The 18,531-nt window shown below is 46.6% G+C and overlaps 1 protein-coding gene across 1 annotated transcript; it reads right to left on the minus strand.

Annotated features, from left to right (window-relative positions):
* Nucleotides 1-1,297: 1,297 nt before the first annotated feature.
* On the minus strand, nucleotides 1,298-17,719 carry LOC146830527 (keratin, type I cytoskeletal 12-like). Its single transcript, XM_085604729.1, has 8 exons — nucleotides 17,285-17,719; nucleotides 15,924-16,006; nucleotides 9,532-9,688; nucleotides 7,461-7,619; nucleotides 7,230-7,355; nucleotides 4,643-4,860; nucleotides 4,037-4,092; nucleotides 1,298-2,833 (listed from the first exon to the last, which is right to left on the minus strand). The coding sequence occupies exons 1-8, from the start codon at nucleotides 17,717-17,719 to the stop codon at nucleotides 2,736-2,738; spliced, it is 1,332 nt and encodes a 443-aa protein (XP_085460855.1). The 3' UTR covers nucleotides 1,298-2,735.
* Between the last annotated feature and the right edge of the window lie 812 nt (nucleotides 17,720-18,531).

The raw sequence follows: 18,531 nt of genomic DNA on the forward strand, positions 1-18,531 counted from the left end.
CCTCCCTGCCTACCTTTCTATCTAGATAGGATCTCAAAATCAAAGCTTTGGAGTTTTTACTGATTTTTCTTAATCACACGTTCAGTGTCTGCAAGAGAGATTCACAGAGAAACCACAAAATGTCTGTTTTAAAAAGATGGGTTTATTGGCATGGGCTGAAAGCTTTTAACTGGGAGTGTAAATCCGTAGACATATCACGTTCATTCATTCCCAACACAAAGCTAAGAGGGGAGTGGAGGCTAACTCTGGTTAAGTCCAGGTATCTTGGAATGGTGATACTTGTATCGAAAGAGGATTATGGGGACAAACAAGAACAGGGCACAGTGCCATTGCATGTAAAGCTCACATGATATTCGACATCCAACCTCCCCACAGAGGGCTGGTAATGTCTGTTTGCGCCTCTGTTTTGCATCTCTTGGACTTGCTCCTTGGGCTGAGCGCTGGTCCCCAAGGACACACGATGACTGGTCCCGCCATGCATCCAAACTCCCTCGAGCATCTCCTTCTGTGCGCCTTAGGAGTAAGCAATGGGTTGTTCAATCAGGAAGCGGACAGAATAGGTCTTATAGAGAGGACAGGACCCCGCTGGTCACAGTGGTCAGCAGCCTGACCTGTTCAAAGATCTTCCTTGAAGCAAGCAACCTAGATTTGCACCACACGAAATGACTGGGTAGAAGGGAAGGCAGAGACTGTGCGTAAATCGCTCTCTTCAGACTTCTACTTTAGATGGAAACTCATGTATTTGGGACAGCAAAGGGCAGGGAAACCAGGGGGGGGGGGGAGTATGCAAAGTCACTACTCAAAGGGCAGAGTCGTGTCTGTTATTTAGGGAGACTATAGGAGTAGACATGTGATGCTTGTGCATAGATTGCAGAACAATGGAAGAGGGTATGATGGGGGATGTGTGAGAGAAAATGCACCCTACTATTCTAGGGATTGGAACAGGTATCAGGCCAAGAAGAAGATCAGGCACAAGCATTGGCGCTCAAAGGGCATAGTGCAAGAAAAAATGCACAAAACCTCATGGCACGTGGCGTACAAATGCAATTAGGGGCTGGTGGAGATTTTCAACTAGACGCGTAATGAAACAGTTTAATGTAAAGTGTGCTATAATAGTGATAGCACACGTGCCGTCACTCACTCATCACTCGCTCGCTCACTCACTCACTCACTCACCGACTCACAAAAGATACATTGCTTTTCAGAGATTCAAAGACGACTCCAAACAAACATGTCATGCTTGCAAACAAAAATACAATTTATTTAGAAGAATTGCAGGAACAAGTAGTTTCGGCATATTAATTGCCAGCTCTTTTGCTAAACTAGAGACAAGTAAGCCCTTCAAGCTGTAGGTGAGATCATATAGTCTGCTGGACACAGGCGCTGACCACAACCCTCCTGGCTGCCCTTCAAGTTTGGCTACGTCTATCCTGGTAGAAGCTGCAGAGTTAGAACACTCACCAAGGTCTAGAATTGAAATTGAAGGTCTACGCAGAAATGGAAAAGAAGCAGGAAGAGTCTTAGGCATGCTCAGTTAGAGGCTGGTAGATGGGCTAGTTTTCCCACCCCCGGAGTTACCGATACCAGGGGAACGGCTAATCTCCATGGGTGGGGAAAATCTCGTCCATTACAAGTGGAACTTTGAGGATTCACTATGAAATGTGGAATTACGAGGGGAATTAATAGTTCTCGGTCAGGTTCTCCTGGTCTACCCTCATTTTGGGCCAGACTTTCACCTGTAGAGTTTGGCTGCCTTTAGCTGCCACATACCTAGGTGAAAGTTAGGAGGTCTAAGATGTTCCTGTAAATCTCATAATTCCAATGGGACTAGTAACCGCTGTTACCGCCCCATTACAATTTATAGGCCTACTCCTAACAAGGGCCTTAGTGGTTTAAGTTTTACAACTTTTAACTAGGATTTGTTAAAAACATAATTTTTGTGAGACAATGGAAAAGGTACACACTTTGGCACTTTAAGAAATTAGGAATGATTAATTCCCAAAGCCTTAGCTTGGCTGTGAAATGTTCATGGAAAGAAATATTTGGCTATATAATATTTCCCCTAAAATATTTCTTTTTGTGGCAATTGAGTATGAAGCCAAAAGTAGGTGCAGCGTTTATTTTTCTCTTACAAGAAAAGGTCTATTAGTGGAATGTCTGGTGTTTGTGAGACAACGCAAACTATAAGGTTCATAACGTTTTAGGAACAATTTCTTGAAGTTGGGATAGACCAAGATTCAGGAGCTGAGCAGCCCAAAGACAGCTGATGCTGGACAATTTCTGCCAATCTGTCATCATCTAAGAAAGAGAGATAAATAAAGAGAGACAGAGAGAGTCTGACTGGATAGCAAAGAGGAACTTGGGATAAATGCACAGCAGGTATGCTGTGCATTAATTAAAGGAAGTAGAGAGAAGAGAAGAGAGGGAAGTGGTTTTTTTCACGGCCATCTATGACTATATTTTTCGCTACTCCAGTTATTGGGATAAAATCACCAGCTTTGCAATCACAAAGTAGGAAAAGTGTTTACTTTGCCATTGCACAGTTTCCAACTTTGTCCACCCTACTCTTGGATTGTACCTTTCTATAGCAGGGCTTGCAGGGAAGGCACTAAAGCTTAGCAGTGTAGACGGCGGTGTTCTAAATGTGGGGCTTCCACCTCTTTAGGTATAGGCAAATGACCTTAGGTATTCCATCTAGTCCGCAGGGTCAAAGGCGGCCATTTTACTTTCCGAGTTTACATTGGTACTACTGTCTCCTTCACGTTTTCCGAGATCACTTTTCCATCAATCACCTCTTGAACTATTGTCTGGACCTTCCTTGTTTTCTGTGGACCTAGAAAAATAAAAGATAGTGCATGAGACCCGAAGAACGTCATATGTATGGCAGAAGAAAAGGAAGGCATTCTTCGTGATCATCTTAATAATTGCTTATCTCCCTTAATACAGATACAGATTTTACGCCGCAAAGCTACCCAGGCTTCGGTATGCAAATCTGAGCCATAAATGGTAGACCATCATGCACTGCTCTGGGGATGCCAAGTTTGCAAGTTAGCTGTTTTGCTGAACGCCTTTGGAACAGTGGTGATCTGAAATTATACTACATGGTATTTTCGAATATTGTTTCCATGCACCCTGGCATTGCACACCGCAGGGTTTGGTGTTTTTTTAAATAAGAGGGACACTGCAATAGAGACAGGCCTCGCGCGAGGGCTCTGATGTATAGCAAGTTTGCAGAAGGGGTCAGAAAAACACAGGACATGTGAAATATACCAAAAGATTTATTTAGTCCAACTCAACATTGCTCTGCGGTTTTCACTCCCTCGAGGCAATTTATTTCATAGAACAACAATAATATGAAAATGCACCTAACCACTCATCCCCTAATTTGAAAAATGTGGCTAAATACCACTTCCTAACAGAACCGCCATTGGCCAATAGGTAGAATTTATTTTCAAGGGAGATAGTGTAAGATTTCGCATCACATCCAGATGGGTCGCAGCCTTGCCTGTTGTGTGACATTGAAGCTAAGGTGACCTTTGGTATAAATTGACCTCAAGGGGAACATCCCAAAGGCTCCTGTCTTAAATGAATCTTCTTTTGTGTGGCTGAGAAAATGGCATCTGTCCTGGATTTACAGATATGACGGTGGTTCTCAAATTCAATATAATTTCAGTCAAACCAGACAGGCTTGGACAGCTCTTCGACCATGTCTTGCAGGCATGAATGAATGATATGAGGTGATCGATGGGAGAGGCCTTGTCCGTTGTCCAAACACAGGTTTGATGATCACCTCTACGTTTTGGAGGTAAAGCTGGAGAAAATTCAAGTCTTACATTCGGATTTCTGGTCTGCTTACATCTTCAAGAAACAGAGCAACCATTCATGGTTAAACTTGGCTTCATGTAGGACATTTTGAGCAGTTCTTGGCCTTATCCCTTACAATAGCCAGTTGCAGAAAACAATTATGGGTCAAAGGAAGCTGCAAACAGGCAGCCTTTGGGAATATGATGTCTGACCGTCATCAAAGAAAACTCACCTCGGCTTTGTGCCTGGGATCTCAATTGTGACCTCCACTGTGAACTCGGGAAAGCCCTGCAAAAAATGAATCTGAATTTACAAGCATGAACTTATTGCAGTAGTGTTAGACTGCCAATGGTAGCACATGTCCAGCATGGCTCAAGTGATATACACACCTGGACACAGATGTAAGCACTTGACTGTGCATAGAAATTACATATTAATATTACAAATTACATATTACATACAAGTATGGTTTTTCACATGTAGCAGTAAAGAATAAACACATTTGCTCTTTAGTTTGCGTAATAAATGATTGTACTCCCCTTTGCAAGCACTCCAGTCGGGAGATACCATTTCACACTAGAGTTCCTCACCCCACTGCCCAAATATTGAATGGAACCTTCTTGCTGAATGTTATGATCTATCAGCATTTTAAAAATTGATCAACTGGGAAATAGTTTTTTCCAGCATTTCAGGGATTATAATGAAATGTGAACCTTCTCCTTCATAATCCAGCACTTGTTATAAGCAAACCAGCTCTGTGTTGATGGCAGGCAACAAGTCTATTTGCCCTCTATTGTAAGAAGTCAACAGCGCAATGATGAGTTGCTCATCGACTTACGCGCCATCTTCATCCAGGAGCCGTCGGTAGGTCTCGATCTCCTTGTCCAGCAGGGTCTTGACATCCAGGAGGTCTTCGTAGTCTGCACACTGCTTGGAGGTCTCACACCGGATGGCGACTAGCTGCTCTTCCACTGCGCTGACCTGGACTTGGAGCTGGGAGAGCTGCAGGCAGTAGCGCCCTTCTGTTTCTTCAAGGGTCTCTTCAAGGGATTTTTTCTGTTGACAAAATAACAGAGAATGAAAAAAAAGAACAAAACTTACAAGGAAAAGTATGGCATGGCAACGGATAACAAGGACTGGAAAGGGAGGCACAACCAATGTCAAGGCACAACACAAACAGGCTCTTTAAGACCCCACGGTAGGCCCTCGCTCCTTACAAGTCAGCACAGCCATGGCCTCCTCACCCTTTACAGTGGACTGCCAGCTGTATTTAGAACGGGAAACAACCTTTACAACGCAGTCATTACATCACACTACATTTACAACGCAGTCATTACAACGCAACATCCTTTACAACGCATCTCACTACAACGCAGCCATTACATTGCATGTCACTACAACGCATGACACTACAACGCATGTCACTACAATGCAGGCATTACATTGCATGTCATTACAATGCATACCATTACAACGCATAGTACCCCTACACTATCCAACACTTACCCTACTGTTGCACCCCCTGGAGTTATAATAGTAATTTTTACCCCTACACTATCCAACACTTACCCTACTGTTGCGCCCCCTGGAGTTAGAATAGTAATTTTTACCCCTACACTATCCAACACTTACCTTACATGCAATGTAATGGTATGTGTTGTAATGGCATGTGTTGTACAGGTATAAAGCGATGTAATGGAATGCGTTGTAAATGTAGTTTTAAAACATTTGTTGTAGTGGCATGCGATGTAAATGTATGCGTTGTCAAGGATGTTGCAACGTAAAAACTGCGTTGTAAAGACATGCGTTATAAATGTATGTGTTGTAAAGTCATACATTCATTTAGAACAGCTGACCGGGCGCATTGGTTGGTGCGGCTACTTAGTAATTTTTTTACTTTTAAAGAATAAACTCCCAAACTGGGAACTTCCGCTTGCAAAACTACAAATAACAATGGTCTGACATACAGGGAGCATTTTCCCATGCTTGGGAGCTATTTTGAAATGGCCCTGCCAGAGAATGACTCACCTGATGGTTCCAAACACGTAATTATAGTGGCAGCCACCTGCTCTAAATAGGTTGGGTGACTATGACCCTATATCCCTCTGGAGGACGTGTCATCAGGTCAAAGGTTTCAAACTACAGAGGCAGCTGATGCTCCTCAGTCAGAAACCCTGTGGTTTCTACACCTCTAAATGGGGTGCAGCAACAACCATTACGATGGGGTAGGAGTACCACCATTTTACAATAGTGCTCCCACTTCTGCAAACTTTAAATGAGCCCCCAAAAAGTCAAAGACCAAGGCAAAGATAAATAAAAACCCAGATTGCTAAGGTGGAACCAGGAATACCAATAGGAGTCAGAGGAAAGTCAAGAAGTTAAAGAAACAACTATGAGGGGCAACAGACAGCAAGGCAGAATAAACAAGGCATGTACCATCTAGGAATGGAGAGGCAGAACAAAGGAAAAGGACAGCCAAAGACAATCAAGCAATGGCAAAGAATTAAAACCCACACTTGAGCCCTTCAGCCATTTAAATAATGCAGAGGGAGCAAAGAATGTATGGAGAAGCTATGTCGGGAACAAGGCATCTCGAAAGATAGAAATAAATACGTTTTGGTGGTTTAGGCAGGAGTAGACAGACAGGCCTACTAAAATTGATTGTGCTGGTCAATTCTTTTTAGAGGACTATTTAATTTTACAGTGAAGTCAGGAAATTTCCTTCAAGCCATTGTTTTTCAAATATGGAATGTCGGTTGAAAAGCAAACATTCTTGCCCAATGCGTCCCCCTTAGAATTCCACCTTATGGAGGCCAAGTATTCATAGGGGCTGATTACGACTTTTGAGCGGTCACGCCGGCTCGCCACCGGCACAGCTGCGCCAAAGCTGTGAAAGGACCTCGGACCTGATTACAAGTTCAACTCGTGCAGGCGTACGGTCCTTTTGACTTTCCCACGGTGGTGCCAGAAAAACAGGCACCGTAATGGGTAAAAATTTCCAATACAGCAAGGACTGTGAAGTCCATGTTGTGCTAGAAATGGGGGTGCAAGCAGACAGGGCAAGCAGCAGGGGGGTCACATGTTGTGTCCCCCTGAATGCATCCCCATGGTGGGGAGAATGGGGACCCTGTAAGGCCCCCTTGGTTTTCCCACTGCCAGCCTTTTCATGGCAGACTTGTGCCCATGAAAAGGCTGGCGGTGGGAAAACTCGTTCTATGCTTGGCGGGACCGCACCACTTCTGCTTAGCATATTGCATAGCCCCTCCACGTGCTACCATCAAGGAACGGCGGTTCCCTGGTGCAGAAGACGGTCCACCGCCGGAACAACTCGGAGAGTCGTAATCAGGCAGACTGAAAGTTGTAAGTCCGCTGCCCTCGTAATCAGGCCCATAGTTCAGACATTACCAGGGGCAGCAGTCACGTACCGTGGCCAAGGCTGCCCTCAGCTCTATCTGCAAGGCTCGGAGGCTGCGCTTGAGGTCACAGATCTCACTCCTGCCTGAATGCATCTGGTCGCTGCCACAGTCCATTTCTTTGTTCAGGTCCTTGCACTGGGGGGCGAGACAGAAACGAAAGAGAACATTAAAGAAATCCAAGAGCATGCAGACTTTGGTAAAGAAAACCTTCCTCCTTCGTTTTTCTGTCCCTGCTTTTACCGCTTCGTTGAACTGGCATTCGGCTTCTTTGCGGTTCTTGTCGGCCATGAGTTCATACTGTGTCCTCATATCATGCAGGAGCTTCAGCAGGTCCACTCCTGGAGCCGGGTTTATCTCCACACTCAGCTGTCCGCCTGCTGCCTGGTGTCCTTTCATCTCCTGGGCATTGGGACACAAAACTACTGCTTAATGACTCAACTTGGTCCAGCATGAGCCTAGCCCAGTCTGCGTGTTGTGGCATCAGTGATAGGCAAGAAAAATATTTCGTGAATATGCCCGTAAAGGTTTTGAGGAGTGTGGGTTTTGTGTTTGTGAAAGGTGTCAGGCTGATTGCAAATTGCCAATTTATTCCTCAATTTTGGCAAATTGAATGCTTGTCTAATTTTGGAGAAGATACAATGATACATATCTGCAGTACAATATTGGTTAATTTGCGTCTTGACTAATTACTGATAACACTATATATTAATACATATAAGAAAAATTCAATATTCAATGAAAAATGTAAACAAAGTCAAGACAATTCTTTGAAGCCGAGAGCCTCATTTATGGGGTTTTTGCCATAGGGCAGCGCAGCAGGTCTGCAAACGAAAAAGGCAGGAATGCACCGTATCTATTAGAACAATGCATTCCTGTCGTTTTCCCCTGCGGCTGCGTTGCGGAGATGATTATTTTTGTGCAGGAAGGCAACCCTTCCTGCACAAAAACAATCACAAGAGGCTTTTTCCTCTTTCTATGTGTGCTGAAGAATGCAGCGCACATAGAGAAAGGAAAAACGAGGAGAAATAAAGATATTTCGCCTCGTTGTACCTCCCTTAGGTTTTTACTGCTGCCTCAAACTTACGATTTCTCGTAAATCTGGGAGAGTATCAAAAGCCATGGATGTTGCTGGGAATGCCCTCAGAAAAACCCATTGCACTCCCCTTTAAGGCAGAAAAACGCATTAAAGGGAATGATATTTACGAGGCAGCATTAAGCCAAAAAAGTGGCTTAGTGCTGCTATGTAAATATGGAGCAGGCTCCTGCATCACGGAACGTCAGAAAAAGTGACGTTCCTGCGGCGCAAGGGGCCTCCTAAATGAGGCCCGAGAGGCTTATTTACAAACCACTTGCGGACATTTTTTGCCACCGGAGCTTCACTTTTGTGACACTCCGGAGGCACACAGTGCAGGCCCATATCTACGAGTCCACAGAAAGCCACCCAGCATGGCTTTTCATGGCCTCGCAGATATGGTGTGAGACAATGCATCGCAAGTCACTGCATTGCCTCACACTGCGCCGGGGAGGTCTGCCATGGGTGTTGTAGTGGGTGTTCCCACTCAACGCCCATGGTATTTGACACATTCCCAGATTTAAAACGTAGCGTAAATCTGGGAATGCGTCAAAACCATATGCCTCCCCAGGGCAGGGGCAACAATTGTTTTTGTGAAGGAAGGTGTCTCTTGATACACAAAAACAACCGGACTTCAATGCAGGCAGCCTTGTGCCATGGTGCTAGGATGTCTGTATAAGCGCAAAGCTGTCTAGACAGCGCCAGTGCAAAGAAAAGGACAGGGATGCATAGTAGTGCTGTAAATATGACACATCCCTGCACTTTCCTTATGCTGCAGCAAGCTGGCTGCGGCTCCGCATTTCATCATTTTGTGCTAAATGTGCCCCTGAACGATCATAGAAGCCTTTCTCACAGACACCGACGCACAGCTGGCTTTGGCATCACAGTTCGCCCTGAACATCAGGTACAAGATATACCTTTGCATTTCTTCTTAAAGAATAGCAGGGCATGAAGGAGGGGAGTTGGGTGTGCAAAATTCCATTGCTTGGGTAGGGCACAGAACTGCATCTGTTCTAAGACTTCAGGTCTCAGAAAAGATGCAGACTTTTCCAGACACGAGGGTGCCTATAAACTCCTGGCGGGACTGAGGCAGAGGGTAAATGAACGCCTCATCCCAATCCTGTTTTCCATGTGACTGCCCTGGTGATATATGTTGGTTTCTCTGTAAGCCAGTCTTGCACACAGGTATTGCATGCTCACAGCGGCGGGTAGCGATAGCACTCACAGACCCCAGCCTACCTCCGCGTGGTTCTTCTTGAGGGCGGCTAGCTCCTCAGTCAGGCTCTCCTCCTGCACCTCCAGGCTTGATTTGTCCAGCCTCAGTTCATCCAGGACTTTATGAAGACCATTGGTATCCGCCGCAACGCTAATGCGCAGGCGCTGCTCGTTCTCGAACCTGGAACCAGAGATGGACAACACTGCTAGCACATTACCAAGCATATAACCAGGTGAAACTCTGAGCACCAAGCACATGTCATTAAACATCACACACCTCCTTTTGCTTTCTAGCCATAAGTACACAAAGAAGTCCTATTAATCTAAATCGCCACAAGAAATGCATATTCTAGCAGAATCTTCTTGGGATCTGTTGTCATATTTACAAAGTCTCTTACATTTTGTGAAACAATTTTTGCCATTTCTTACTTCGCCTACAACTATGTTCAACGTTGTTGCAGATTATTGTTTTAGTCAGTGTAAAAATGTCACATTGATATTATCTTACAGCCAGGTTTAATATTCACAGCTTCAAAAATGTGCTTATGGTAATTTCTAAATGAAGCGTTTCTGCGAGAAAGGCTGTGCAGAGTAACACGGCAGTAAGTAAGGCCATCTAAGTTTCTTAAAATCAGAATTAAGTTGTCATCTGCGAGGCCGAAGTCTTAGGTCTTCATCCTCTTCAAACTCTACTGGCCCGATTGGCTCATTTTAGGTACCAAGCTTAAGACAGTCTTCATTAAGTCTGTCTCTCTAATGGCAATAATGACAAACCATCCTTTGTACATTAGGACTGTCCTTCCTGGTTTAAAAGTGTCTCTTAGGCAAGGATCACTAAACATCAATCCCTCTCCTCTCCTCCATTGGCTGGAGCCCTCCCTAAGCCCCTCTGCTGTGCAGATTCTCAGCAAGCAATGCTCTGCCTGCCTCTCACACCCTGATCACTACTCCCGCAGGATTCACAGGGGGTAATACTGCACCCAGAAAATACCAATACCACCATGTGTCGTATTTAGCAGGTGTGTCAAGGGGGAGGATAACAGTAATAATGGATGTTTTTCTCAATTCTGGGGTGTGTTTCCAGTTTTTCCCCCAAGACAAACTTTGGCAGATTTTACATGGAGAGATCTATGCAGCAAAACCCATTTGGTGTGGAATTAGGTCTTGTTAAACAACTCCTTCGATAAGATCGACTCCATATTCGTTGGACAGGTGAGTTGTTGAGGCAAGCGGGGATGAATGGTGCAATAAACTGAAACTACATTACCCATAAACTATAGTCCCGATATTGACGGTTTTCTATTTTAAGCATATGGCATAGAGCAAGCGTGTGATCAGCTTTGCATCATATAATATTTGAGCATGTACCAAAAAAAGGAATGGTCCAAGGTTGTTTATCTCTCTAGGCAAAATATCATGTTGCTGCTCAACCATTCCCCCTTCTGCCAATAAAAATTATGGGGCGTATGTATAAATCTCTATCGCCAAGGGAACGTCACTTTTTTGTGACGTTCTCGTGGGGATAGGGGCCTTGCCTTATGTACAAGGCAGCGTTAAGCCATTTAACGTGGCTTAACGCTGCCTTGTACATAAGGCACCCTTTCACGCTATGTTTAGCGTGGAATGGGCGTGCAGTGGGTTTTGAGATGGGCGTTCAACTGCAACAGCCATTGTATTTGACGCTGCCCCTTGTGTACATGGGTGACGTACATAGGAGGCAGCACCAAAATTAAGACCAGGAAAATCCTGGGGGCATATGTATGAAAGCAAAAATTAGTCGCAAACGCTGCGATTCGCAAAAAACAGCGTTTGCGACTGATTTTTCGCTATTTCATATGTATGACACACTTCCAAACTGAAAAATAAGAAATCGCTAAATTAGCGATTTCTTAGGCTGCGAAACAAGAAAACTGCGAATTTCCTAGCGAATACCTAATTTGCGATTCCTTAGCGTTGCGAATATCGCTAACAAGAAATCGCTAGCTAAGAAATCGCAAACACATGTATGAAAAAATCGCAAATTGCGATTTCACGAAATTCGCTAATTAAGAAATCGCTATTAACACCAATTGCTTGCAGGTGGTAAACTGGTGCAAGGTACAAAAACCAGCCCACAATGCAACAAACACACCCACAATGGCTGCAATGTACGTGATAGCCAGGAGGCTGCGTATTCGGGCCCTTGCACACAGGAGAATGAGACAGGAACGTATCTTCAGGCTGCGCATCACCCTGTTACAGAACACTGAAGAGGAGATCTATGACAAGTACAGACTGCACCCACAGACCATAATGGACCTGATTGAGGAGCTGAAACCCCACTTGGAGCACCCTACTCGCAGGACACAAACAATTCCCACACATGTGCAGGTCCTGTGCTCCCTGCACCTCCTGGCGTCAGGGAGTTTTCAACGGGTCATAGCGGAGGTTGGTGGGGTGTCACAGAGTGCACTTTCGCGCTTCTTCCATGCCTTCCTAGATGCAATGCTACTGAGGCTCCCACATCACATTTACTTCCCCACCACCCAACAGGCATTACAACAAACGATACTGGACTTCTACCAGATTGCACGTTTCCCCCACGTCATCGGCTGCATTTACGGGACCCATGTGGCCATCACACCCCCAGCAGAAACTGAATATGTCTACAGGAATCGGAAATGCTACCATTCCCTCAACATACAGATTGTGTGCAACGCTAAGTATCACATCACCGACATCGTAGCCAAATACCCCGGCAGTACACATGACTCCTTCATCTTCCGACACAGTGGAATACACAGACGTCTGAGTGCTGGAGAGTTTGGGGAGGGGTACCTGCTCGGTAAATACATTGCACACATCAATACATCCACTACATCAGTTGAGGGGGGGGACATTGACTCACCTATTGTGTTTTTTTCCATGCAGGTGACAGTGCCTATGCAGTGCGCGACTTCATCCTGACCCCATACCTGGATCCTGCAAATGCAAGTGAGAGGAGCTACAACAGGGCACACAGATCTACACGCTGTGTCATTGAGCGCACCTTCGGAATCCTGAAGAGCCGCTTCCGGTGCCTGCATAAGAGTGGAGGCGCACTGCAATACAGCCCTGAGACCTGCTGTAAAATCGTGGCAAGCTGTGCAATGCTACATAACATGGCAATGAGGAAAGGCACCACAATTGATGTGACCGATACAGACACATCGGATGACGAGCGCCCTGCTCCCCCTGCCAGACCAGCACCAGGAGTTGGACGCCAGAGACGGACTGAGATCACACAAAACTACTTTTAGGTGAGTATTGAGGAAATGAGACTACAAAGCCTGATGATGTGTCAAGTGTTTAATCACACTTAACATGAAAGAAATTGTAATTGTCCCCAGCACATGTTGTACACACAGTGCAGAGAAGGCACAAGAAATAGGGCAAACAGCCTTTTGCGGGTTAATGCACCCGTGTTGCAGTCAGTATCCCCGCAGATGATCACCTCCGTCGGTGCCGTCCAGGGTGGTTGACCCCCATGGTGCGCCCTTGGCCTGCTACCTGTCTGCCACTGCGGCGTCTTTCACCTGGCAAGGTTGGAGTGATGCTGCTGCGACTCGATGTGTCCTCACTCTCAGCAGAGGCCATTAGTGCGCTGCCACCTGCATTGGCTGTCTGCAGCTGTTCCACAGCAGTGGTCACCTGCGCCAGCCCTCGCGCTATGTCCTGGCAGCAATGTGCCATGTCCACCTGCATGGTTACGCTTCTGCGTCTGAGTGCGCTGGTGGTGGTGCAGAGGCGGTTGACTGCCTTGGTATAATTGTGTAGCCGTGCATTGGCACGTCGTCCAGCCCTGTCATTGGCAGCTTGGGTGTCCCTCAAAGTGGCACAGAGCTCTCGTATTGCCGCTACCATGTTGCGATTGTCCTGATGTAGGCGGCCTAGCTGGCGATTCATTGACCGCATTGCCTTGCTTTGCAGGCGCTGTTCCTGCAACATGCACTGTTCCAAGCCGGAGAACACGGTGCCTTCTCCTTCTGTTGCAGTGCTGCTCCTGGGCCTTGACCTGGAAATGGCCTGTTCCCTTTGCCTTGGTGTTGGTGCGTCATGACGGGGCATGTCTGTCACACCCTGACTCCCCTCTCTCCTGTCGGTGTCATCGCCTGTTGCTGGGACTTCATCCTCAAATGGAGGCAGTGGGGGCACATGTGCGCGCTTCCTGCGCTGAATTGGCTGCTGCTCTGTCTCATCGCTGGAGTCCGCAGGGTCTGCAGGCTCCTCTCCCTCAGCGCTGTCTTCTTGTGGCATGGCGTGTGCTGTGGATGTAAAGGGGACTATATGAGTTTGTGTTACTGTCTGCATGTGGCACTCAATAAAGTTACAAATCTTTGACGGCTAACCTCTGGCACATTTCTATTCAATGATCCCCAAAACACATATGTTGCATTTACTTGTGATGGTGTCATGGACACACAGTCAGACACAGTACTACGAGTACCATGATGCATTGCTGGGTGTGCTGTAAGACCTGGGCTGGATTGGCATGTTGGGAGTTAACTATGCGCATTTGGGGGAGTGTGCAAGGGATGGGGAGGAGTGCAGGGTGATTTGGCATGCATCTTACCTTGTCTGCTGGATGAGGGGTCGGAGCTGTCGATTGCAGCCACACCACCAACGCTCTCAGGCAGGAGGGTTGACTCCACGAGCTCCTCATGGGGGGTTGGCTGCTCTGCAGTGGATGGTCCTCCACCAGTCTGAGTGGCATCCTTGAGTCTGGCTGCCACCCTCTCCTTGGACCTCTGGCGCATATCATACCACCGCTTGCGCAGCTCCTCGATGGTGCGTGTGGTGACTCCAACAGCATTCACCTTGCTCTGTATTTCCAGCCAGATTTTCCTCTTCCTGGCCTCTGGGACTTTGAGGGCCTTCTTCCCAAACAGGAGCTCATGGCTGCAGACCATCTCCTCAATGAGGACCTCCTGCTCCTTTTCTGAAAACTTGTGTTTTCTCTTTCTTTTTTCTGCATCTTTGCCCTGCTGGTTTTGTTTGGGATCCATTGCTGGTTGCTGTCTCCAGGAAAGCCTCCTCACACTCCACAAGCAGCCTCTGGGTGTGGCTCAGGTGAGCAGGTGCAGGCAATCACTACAGTTTCCTGTTTGTGATGTCATCATCCTGCACCAGGCTTGCAGATTCCCGTTTTTGCGATTTCTTATTTATCGAATTTCGCTATTAAGAAATCGCAATACGGAATTCTGCGAATTATTTGCGATTTTTAAGGAATCGCAAATGATTAGCGATTTATTTTATACATCCCGTTTCGCGAATCTGATTTTGCGAATCGCAAAATCTCGCAAATTGAGATTCGCTAAAGGGGAGTTTGATACATATGCCCCTTAGTCTTAAGTTGGCAAAATGAGGAGAAATGCATTATTTCTCCTCGTTTTTTCTTTTTCCATGGGTGCTGCCTTCTGCAAGTCTCTGAAGGTTCCTCTGGCATCACGACCGACACCCATCACATTCAATCCCTGCTTCATCATACCTCAAGGCAGTCAACACCAATCCACCACCTTTAGAACAACCAGGACTAAGACAGCTGGTGAACCACTCCCAAGGCATAGGATATGACTGGCCCCATCCTTTCAGAAGGAAGTGAAGACTCACCTCTTCCAGCAACATCTGGTCGCAAAATAACACCTCACTACTGGTGTCTCTAAACAGCGCGTCCCTCTCTGCGCGGTCTGCCCATAACAATACTACTGTCCTCCTTCTCGAGCCAGGACTCTAAGATCATACTGCCGCCTTTACCTGCCATAGGCCTGCCTGTACAGCGTATCTCAATCCCACCGCACTCCGGCGCTTGATGGCTCAGTTTACAATGTGTAAGTCTAATACATATACAAACTTTACATGGTTTAGACAACTATGTGCACCCTGTCTCCCTCTGGTCTCCACGTCACATGCATTATTCCCCAAATCCTGCCTTTGGACTGTTCTCAAACCTTTTGCCCCATCTCTAATCCTGTCTCCTCGTGCCCTCTATTGGACCAGGATTTATTGTTCAGGATCATCAGACTTTGACCCAGAACAAGAGAGAGAAAGGAAAAAAAAAGGAAAGAAGGAGGAGGAGGAAACAGTGATGGAGGGTGATAACTGGGTTGAAAAAGAACATGAAATACTGAGTGTAGGGTGGTGGATGGTGGAGCTTGCCTTCTGGAAATGTTTCCACAGCAACAACACCCACCCTCCCCTTTTTGGCGTTCAGGTTTAATATTTTAATTTTAAAATTGTGTCCTCTTATTGTTATGGGTTTTCCTCAGGTTTTATAAATGTTGCCAGTTTGACATTTCATCAGATCTTTTGTTTAACTTAGCTTCAGAAGGATGACTTTCCTCAAGCTTAATGTTCTATGAGGAAACACATGACCCCCCCCCCAACTCCCCCAAACTCACTTCATTTTGAAATCATCCAGGGCCAGCCTGGCGTTGTCCACCTGCAGGGTGGTCTTGGCGCTGTCAACGGAAGCAGCTATGATCTGGAAGACAATAGGACAAGCTGGATGCAACACTACATTCCGCTGGACAACACGCTCAACACTTTTCACACTAAATGCCGAGGTCTTTCCCACCAACGTACTGTTTAAAACACCAATAATTGGTTTTTTCATTAATTTTGAGAAGTAATGTCAATTCACATAGATTTATCGGAGGTTCAGGTGCTACGGCTGAATGATAGCCCACAAACAGCAAAGGTGCCCTGGCTCCTAATGTGCAGCCAAGTTTAGTGATCTTTGCCCTGTGGACATTTTAAGGCATTTAAAAGAGGGGTTGGTCTGTCACGCGACCTTTCATTCCTACAGAAACGGTAAGAAAGGTCCATGGACACCGACTCATGGATAAGCCAAGGGTAGCGGAAGTGAATCACTGATGTCATGAGAGGATTGGCCCCTTGTGCTACGCTTGGCCCTCACCAGTCTCTTATCTGCTGCTTTGGAGCTACGGTAAGGGCAAATAATGAGAACTGCAGACGCAAACAGGGCCCTAAGATCCCACCTCCATTCATGACTCCTGAGATCAGAGGTAGCAAGGACAGCACCATGGAAACCAAAGATGGAGTCGCTGCTGACCATGGATGGATATCACAGATTGACATCTATGGCAACTTTTGTTTCAGGAAGGAAGAGCTATCTTATGAAAGTGAGTTCCTAAGCGAATAGCTTAGGAAAACACAAATGACATTCTCCATAAATCCTACAGGCTCTGACACTACCTCTCTCATCACATACATTTCAAAACAAAGCGTTCTTTCCTCGAAGAGCAGGCCTTTCCCAACACAAGCAATAGTTCATCAAAGATGTGTACAGTAAGGATGCTGCTTGGCAGACAGTGCTTTCAACACAACCACACATTTGTTTTAAATTGTTAGTTTACTCCTTCTGGAGGCTAGTTTAGAAACGCAGCGCCTAGAGGTACTTACATCTGTATTGTGTTCCACAAATGAACCTAATCACTGGCGACATCAAGGCGGGCACTTTTAATGATGTTGTAAATGAGAGTGTGGTGCGATGTGCCACACTTTCTTACAGCCATCAGATATAGTTTTTGTGTGGCACGGCAGACAAATCCTACTGCGATCACAGATCATGTTCCTTCTCTGCTTCCACCTTACAGAAAGAACCTGGGCGGACTCCAGCTCGGCTCCTGTTGCGTACTGTTAATAGCTTCAAGTGAGTCAAGCGAAAAGAAGAAAGCCCCAATATATTACCTTCTGAAGTGAAGGTGGCTAGAAGCACTCCTCAAAGCATCAGTCCTACCTGCTTCTGAAGCTCCTGAATCTGCTTGAAGTATTTGCTGCAGTCGGGGCCTCCTGCGCTGCATTTGGCGTTGTTCTTGTACCACTCTTTGATTTTATACTCCAGGTCAGCGTTGGCCTCCTCCAGGGACTTCACTTTGCCCAGGTAGGAGGACAAGCGGGTGTTGAGGTTCTGCATGGTCTCCTTCTCTCCAGCAGAGAGAAGAGCATCCCCTCCGCCACCCCAACCTCCGCCACTGCTTGTTGCACCACCACCATAGCTACTCCAACGTTCTCTACTGATGGCACCCCCAGCACTACCAAAGCTACCAACACCCACAGAGATACCACCATCGTGCCTTTGAAGGCCTTTCAATGGGATAGTTTGTTGCCCACTGGAGTAGCCACTAGGGAGACCTCCATGATGGAGCCCCGACCTAGATTGCCAAGTGGCCATTATCAACTTAGAACCACCACCACACTTAAATCTACCAACTGGTGGAAATTCCCCAAATACAGTTCTTTAATGATGTACTCTCCCAGGTGCACCCCAACTAAGACGCTGCAGTCATGAGGCAAGCACCAATCGCCTCCAAGGAAAGTGGTAGAGCTCGACTGAGAGCTAATCCATCCTTTTATAGAGAGGACCATGGGTGTTCCAGGTCTCAGGCCTGGCCTCTCCTGAGGGCAAACCCTACCACCTACAGCAATTACCATTAGTTAGGAGTGGTCCCTTTCTCCGGAAGCCCCATTTTGCTTGAGTTGTGGACGCCGCGTGGCTGTTTACCATCCAGCAATGATAGGCAGTTGAGAAAAGGGTGGAGTGGGAGACGCCAACCCTGATGCGATTTCGTTTCATCTTTACAGCATAATTAGGTCATTATTTCTCCTTGGTTTAACCAATTTCTTCTTTCTGGTTTCTCTGCACTTGTTCTCCTCCCTTCTGCTGTCAGCTGGTTGCTCTCAGCACAGACACAACACTTGAAAGTCATGCCAGCGTGCCGGGGAGAGGGCATTCTCTGCAGCTGGGTCAGGCCTCTGACCCAGTATCAGGGGAGGGGGCATTCTCTGCAGCTGAGTCAGGCCTCGGACCCAGTATCAGGGGAGGGGGCATTATCTGCAGCTGAATCAGGCCTCGGACCCAGTATCAGGGGAGAGGGCATTCTCTGCAGCTGGGTCAGGCCTTGTGACCCAGTATCAGGGAAGGGGGCATTCTCTGCAGCCGAGTCAGCCCTCTGACCCTGTATCAGAGGAGGGGGCATTCTCTGC

The sequence above is a fragment of the Triturus cristatus genome, chromosome 5_1 (genome assembly GCF_964204655.1).
Source record: "Triturus cristatus chromosome 5_1, aTriCri1.1, whole genome shotgun sequence".
Taxonomy (NCBI): Eukaryota; Metazoa; Chordata; class Amphibia; order Caudata; family Salamandridae; genus Triturus; species Triturus cristatus.